General features: G+C 32.8%; 1 protein-coding gene across 1 annotated transcript; it reads left to right on the top strand.

Moving 5' to 3' along the window:
- Positions 1–3,514: 3,514 nt before the first annotated feature.
- On the top strand, positions 3,515–5,331 carry LOC105167957 (NADPH:quinone oxidoreductase). The gene is made up of 4 exons (XM_011087854.3): positions 3,515–3,917; positions 4,135–4,206; positions 4,384–4,572; positions 4,669–5,331. Exons 1-4 carry the CDS (start codon positions 3,599–3,601, stop codon positions 4,992–4,994), a joined length of 906 nt encoding a protein of 301 aa, XP_011086156.1. The 5' UTR covers positions 3,515–3,598; the 3' UTR covers positions 4,995–5,331.
- Positions 5,332–7,369: the final 2,038 nt, after the last annotated feature.

The raw sequence follows: 7,369 nt of genomic DNA, 5'->3' as shown, positions 1-7,369 counted from the left end.
GATCTCTTTCCGGATTGTTGTGGCTCATGAAGCAATAAAATATTTCTTAAGAAACTGTCTCTTAAGATCGTTGCAAGTCATGATGGATTCTGAAGGAAAGAAGTATAACTAGTCCTTAGCTTGATAGGCAAGAGAGAAAGGAAAGACCCTCAGTTTAACTTGTTCTTCGGTGATCCCTTGTGGTGGCATCCCAGAATAGACAACATGAAATTCCTTCAAGTGTTTGTGTGGATCTTCGCCTGCCAGACCACGAAATGAGGGAAATAAATGAAATAATCCAGATTTTAATTCAAAAATTACCTCAATGTCCGAGTACTCAATACATAGTGGTTTCTGGTTTACATCAGGTGAAGTCATATCCTTGATCATCCTTTCGGGAGTTATAGCTATGGCAATGCCTAATCAATAAACAATTTTGGAAACGTTTACGGGATTTAATCCATCAATAGCATTAAGAATTTAAGAATTAGAAAGGCCTGATTCTAACTAATAAATTTCTGTAATGATTAATTTAAGTTAAATCATGCATTCCCCATAACATAATCAACTACTGTAATAATCAATCATGTAATGTTGCTACTAATTATTGAACTTAAACAAACAAATACACAGATTTATAAATTCAATTAGCTAAGTAAACCTTCTTGATAATGAACGAATGACCACATTATTTATAAATTAGATGTTTATAGTAAGAGCACATAAAATAGCATGAATATCTATTGAATAGTAAGTATAAATTTAGAGCTCACAATATTTTGCAAATCAAACAATCATCTCAACCTTAACTAAAAAAATAAGAAAATTATCCTACCATGTTAAAAAATACTAAAATTACTTATTTGATTAATACGACTTTTTATTTTTTTTAACAATGTATAGATATCGATTATACAATGAATTATCTCATGTATAAATTCGAAAATACTGATTTAATTTGCCACGTACGTACCCAATGTTTCAGGCACAAAATGTGGAGAACGAGGAATCACATCAAAGATTTACACTGACAACTTTTGTCTGTATGTAAGGACCACAATCACATGCATTGAATCGATCTGGTCTCTTAAATTTCTTACTTTTGCAGATTATAATTTTGTTGAATCAAGGCCACGCGTCAATGCTGCTGAAATTGAAAACACATCATTCCCATACCCCATACTTCCCGGCTTCACGTTTTTCTCGACTATCTACCTAATCTTAAGCTTGTTTACTCTAATCGAATTCAAAATATAAATAATCTAATTACGGCAAAAGAAAACATTAGCAATAATAATTTTAAAGATAAATTATAACAATTTCTCCTAAATTTTAACACAACTAAGAAATTATTACCAATATCTCTTGATATTTAACGATATTATATGATTTTTTTAATAGAGAGTTGTAATTGTCAATTTTGCCTTTTTTTTTTCTTTAATAGTATTTTCTTGTGTAGTCTTGATAAACCAGCGTTTATATATAGATGTAGACAGATCTTTGGGAAGTAAGAAGCCCCTTTGACATTTCTTCATTTGCAAATAATTCTCGATGTGAAAACACAAAACTAGGAGGCTGATCTTTGAATAGGAAAAAGAGCGGATGTGCAGGATCCCAAATGAATTGGCTTATTTGAAAAAATGCTTTGTTCTTTGAAAGATCTATCTTCTGTCTGGTACTGCATGGTTCAACTCTGCAAGAACTCCGAATCATTTTCTTGAAGCTCATCCTCTTCATCATAAATCATCCGCTTTCTTGTACAAAATTAAAAAAAAAATGAAATCGGTGGAAAATTTTAAAAATCTTTCCTAAGGCCCTAAGACTCAAAAAGTCTGACTTATTCCCTTCTTACATCCACTTGCAGTGAGAATTGCCTGCCCTATAGTTGAAGAAAAAAAAGGCTAATCCCCTCTAGTCTAGCTCATAGCCAACTCTCATCCCCCGCCGCTCATAGTTCTTGCTTTCATCCGAGGGTAGAAGCCTTAGGGAGGAGTTGATTAACATTCCTACGCTTTAGGGACTGATTTAGGAGTCATTTCTTTCCGGATAGGCGAGAGTGAGAGTTTCGCTCTTCTTTATGGAAGAGAGTTCGGTTCCTGTTATTGGTATCGACCTACTTCGTCATCCCGGAGGTGAACCAGAGAAGAGTGAAGTTCATCCACTTAGTCCATTAAAAATAAAATTATAAAAAAATAAATATATATATATAATTTATAGTCCTCAAGGGCATTTTAGTTAGTTCATCACAAGAAAATCGATAGACACCTAACAGTGACTAATGAATTGGACTAATTATTAAGCGACTGCTAAAATTAAGAGGTATTTATAATTTTTAAATAACAAAAGGATATTCATAACTATTTAAACTTTCGGGAAGGTAGCTATAGTTTTTTCATAATCTTAAATACATACTCACAACAACTTTATATATATAAATATATATATCTAAGTTGTCACTATTAATAATAAGTAATACGTTAGTGATAATTTAGTGATGTTTTTATGCAAAAATATATATATATATATATATATCATTATTTATTTCACTACAGCATATATAAAGTAACAAATAGATCATAAAAGCATATTTTGTTATTAAAAATTCACCTATGTTTTAGTCCTCTTAGAGAAATAAATAAATAGAATCCGTGCTTTATAAATTTAGAGTCATGAAGTTTAAAAATATTCCTATTTTTTTGCTGAAAGTTTCAAAATTTTTTACTCATTTTAGAAAAAATATATTAATAATATCTTTCATTCAATATTAGAGCCTTAAAGATATAGTTTTCAAATTTAGCAAATCAACATGCCCCAGTCAAAGGGATTTGACGAGGATAGTGTCGAACAAATAGACTATAAAATATTTTCTTTTTTTTTTTTTACTAAAAGTTCACCTATTTTATTCAGTTATTTTCTCTAAAGGGAGTAAAAATTTGCATGAAATGATTTTAGTTATTTAGTTTTATAATTTATAAAAATTAGCACTTTTAATCTTTTTTTGGTTAGAAAATTTGGTTAGAAAAACGCATGTGACGGACATAACCTTCAAACTCCGTCTTTCCGATTGTATCTAATCAAGATTGTCAAATTTTCTAAGTTACAATGAGAAATAAATAATTAAAAATTATTTTACGTCGGACCAAAGTATACCTAATTATCAAAATTACTAATTTGATCAAAGTTTTATAAAGGGAAGAAATGAAATGAATGGTAAATTCGGGTATTTAAAAATTGATAGGATAAAAGAGGTTTTTTTTAATTATAATTTTAATATTATTACTTAACGTTATATCGCTCAATGCTCTCCATTTTTTTTTTCTTTGTAACAATCTTTACCTAATATTTGTTTGTCGTTAGTACTGTATTTTGTAGTGTTAAGTTTATCCGATTAAAGGATTTAAACCTAGTTATTAGTGCCTTAATTATTAATTCCTTAATTACAGCCACGTTTATTAAATGTTGGTCCCTAAAACAATTTGTTATTACGCGGTGGAGGACGTATACAAAGCACATTACTTGTATAAGTACCCCTACACCAACAACATATCGCATCACTGCAAGAAATTACTAAAGAGAGAAATCTTGACAAAAACCCTAATTAGAAACACAGGTTTGAGGAATGGCTCTAGCTGCGGCTTCAACGGTTGGCTTTTGTGGCTCTTCTCAAGCGGTCCTGCAAGGCAGCCTCCAGCTGAGTGGCTCATCATCAGGACGCTTGAGCATGAGTAAAGCCAATAGAACGCCATTTGCTAGACCAGGTGGTCTCGCAGTTCGAGCTCAGCAGCAGCAGAGCTTAGCTGAGACTGAGACGACGAGCCGCCGAGCCATGTTGGGGCTTGTTGCGGCTGGGATTGCCTCAGGGTCACTTGTCCAAACTGTGCTAGCCGAATCCAAGGCGACCTTGGTTGGAGGACCCCGCGCAGTCTCTGGCTTACTGAGTAAATATTAGGGTTTTAATTATGTACATGACATATTTGGAAAAATAATTCTCATTATTTTATATCTAGAGACAATAATGTAGAAAAAGAAAAGACTGAACTGATAAAATTACGTAAGTTAACACATGCGTGCATCGCCACCTTTTATTTGTTACTCTTCTCATTATTTTAGTTTTGCTGTATATAGTTATATGATGTGTTGGATTTGTTGGTGCAGAGCCTGTGAAAATTGCTGGAATCCCGGGTTCCATTAGCCAATCCGCCATGTCCAAGGAACTCATCCGTGCTGGTAATAACCAATTAATTAATTTCTGTTGCATGTCTGGTGGGGTGGGGGATGCTTAGACTTCATTTTCATCACATTATTTTGTTCAAGAAATTGGAATCCTGTGCTGCATGAAGTAATTTATGTTGTTTTTCCTGCCCCGTTTGAATTGATGATCACTCGACTTCGACTGATATTCAGCAATTCGAATTGCGAAAACCATCCCTGGTTTGGAGGTGGAGTACATAGACATTGATAGCTTACCCTTGTTCAACATCGATCTTGTGAAAAATGGCACTTATCCAGACGTCGTGCAGACTTTCATGGACCAGGTTCGTGCCACTGACGGCATACTATTCGCCTCGCCTGAGTACAATTACTCTGTCTCTGGTACGTACTATAACCGGAATCTTTAATTCTAATCTCATGATATACACTCATGATATCAATAGTCAATAGTTTAATTTGTGGTACGAACGTACATAGCTCCTCTAAAAAATGCAATTGATTGGGCGTCCATGGACACAACTGTCTTGGGAGATAAAACTGCTGCAATCGTGAGCACAGGATGGGATCTTGGAGGGGCGAGATCACAGTATCAGCTCCGGCAGATAGGGATTAGACCTGATGTTTATTTCATCAACAAGCCGGAACTCTTCATTAACGTGCATCCCACACTATTTGGGGATGACGGCAACATAACTGACAGTTCTATCGAGAAGGAGTTCCGGGAACTTCTTATATCCTTGAGAAACTTTACCAACCGATTACGTCCGTGCTCCCAGAATACAGCCACCACCATTGCTACCTGATCGCGCCAGCTCAAAATCATGCATGCATGGGGTCTTGAAGAATAAAAGGTTGCCACAAACATGAATTTGATTTGCTATATATGGTAGATCTGAAGTTTACTGTTAATTTCCAGGTTTACTCATCTCTATCATGCATGTTACATGGCGCCCGCCGTGCCTGCACCCTGCAACTTGTTTCCTTTCCTTAATGTTTCGTGATGTGATGTCCGCACCTCTAAATGCAATGCTTGTGTTCAATAAACTCCCCTGCCTACGCACCGGGGATTTTCTATTAAATGAAAAAAATGTATGTGGCAAAATTTAATTATGAGATAAATTACAGCTACGTTTTCTTAAATTTAGTACAATTATAAATGTCTCTTTATCGTTTCAAGTTACAAATTTGAGTTTGGAACCTAACTAAATCTTTAATGATGAGTGCTTTATAATAACTCTTTTTTAGAAGAAAATGGATTATTCAAGGCGGATTTGTAGTGATTGCGGCACAAATTCTAGACAAAAATCCAAAACCCTCCTAAATCTTATTATATTCATAAAATTAAAAATTATTCCCAACTCAAACTCCACATCTTAGATTTCGAGCTTGCCCAAATTTTCATACTCGAGCTCTACAAGTTTATAAGAACAAGGCTTGAACTTGAGTTCAAAGTATATATAAAAAACTCGAGCTCAAGTTTAAGCTAACACATTTTACATTCGGTTCAACTTACCCTTTAGTTAAGATTTGAAAGACAAGAGCCCTACCTACCGTCCCGCATTAGGAAGCTGCATGGGGCCAAGCCTCAAATTCGGCCAAACCTACAAGGTCGTTTGGTTTAAGTCGTGTTTTAATTTTATTATAATTGCACGGCGTCTATATTAAAATAATCTAAAAGGTTTTTATAATTTTCTCCCTTTTCAATAAATATATTAGAAAATACTATTTAATGGATAGTTCCACATGAAAATATCCAATTTAAAGAAAAAAATCTTATTAACCAATAATTGAAATATTGAAAAAATCCAGAAATCATCCCGAATAATGTGGATTTTACATGCATGTGTCACATGTCTACTCTACTACTAACAAAAACCATATCGTACGACATATCCGCAAATATCCCCCCTACAAGAAAACAAGTGAAGAAGATATTGAGTAACATTATCATTTCCAGTCCACTAAAATTCAGATAATTCACATTCTTTTGGGAGAAACTTGTATTCAAATTAGAAAAACTTGTACATCTCATTGCTCTTCTCTACACTAATTTACATGAATTCGTAACATGTAATTACAGTAGAATAATTAATTATTATAAAATTGACTAATACTCATATATTGATCGGACTTAAACTTATAACCTCGACTTCACCTATGGAATTGGACCTCATTGCCTTTCTTTTTGCATTTTCAATCGTATATGAAGGTAAACCAACATCATGTATCAACCTTATTGATATTAGATTAATTTTTTCTTTTATTTTAAATTTAATTACATCTTATATCTCATTTAATATATATATATATATATTAGCTATACGAAAAATTTGTTTAATTATTGACATAATTTTTATACACATAATATATTATTAAATAAAATAGAATTTAGAGCTGCTATCAGCATTATTTGTGGACATACTATTTCTTTTTTCTTTCAGAACAATCATTAAATTTCTTAATTTACAGCTGCACCTATTGTTGCTAGTGCAATTACGTGTGGACCTACAGCATATCCGACATAGCTGTCCCGTGACTTTCATGTGTGATGGGACCGCGTCAATAATGTATACAATTTGTACACGTGAAAATTTCATCAATATTATATATACTTTTCATTAATATTGAATGACGTGGACTATCTTTGTTACCAATTAAGAAAATATTTTGTGGATCATATACTATATATAGTAATATACATAAATTATTCATAAACGCAGCTGTTATATTTATATATCAAATCAAATGCACTGTCTTAATTTAAAAAAAATATATATTTCATATTAATTAACTCATTAATTGAGAAGTATTGTCATCATAGGTGATTGTTTAGTAATTATTCGTAATATATTAAAAAATAGATAAAAATGATGTGGAAGAATTCAAATACATTATTTAAGTACCAATGATACATCAATCCAAATCCAATTATGGACCTATATTATTTTCAATTGTTAGGACCCACACAAGAAAAAAATTCCTCTAAGAAAAAAGGGGAGCAAAGTGAAATATGGACAGTGCTCATTTCTATTTTGAAATGTCAGATCATCAAATTTGTGATTCACGTGCAGATAACGCCTTATCTTTATAATCCACGTGTAATGAATTTATTGGCCAATGAAGAGGAATCAGTGGGATGTGTCCTAATCTCGAACATTTTTTTTTCAAAAGTATATTT

This window comes from Sesamum indicum, linkage group LG8 (assembly GCF_026168435.1).
Source record: "Sesamum indicum cultivar Baizhima isolate 11 linkage group LG8, ASM2616843v1, whole genome shotgun sequence".
Taxonomy (NCBI): Eukaryota; Viridiplantae; Streptophyta; class Magnoliopsida; order Lamiales; family Pedaliaceae; genus Sesamum; species Sesamum indicum.
Note: the sequence above shows the minus strand (reverse complement) of the source record. Positions and strands in the feature narration are given on the sequence as shown.

Bases quoted from the DNA above. Each gene is read 5' to 3' on its own strand.
- LOC105167957 (XM_011087854.3), top strand. From the start codon at position 3,599: ATGGCTCTAGCTGCGGCTTCAACGGTTGGCTTTTGTGGCTCTTCTCAA. The intron at 3,918-4,134 runs GTAAATATTAGG...TTGTTGGTGCAG, and splicing joins CGCAGTCTCTGGCTTACTGA to AGCCTGTGAAAATTGCTGGA. The intron at 4,207-4,383 runs GTAATAACCAAT...ACTGATATTCAG, and splicing joins CAAGGAACTCATCCGTGCTG to CAATTCGAATTGCGAAAACC.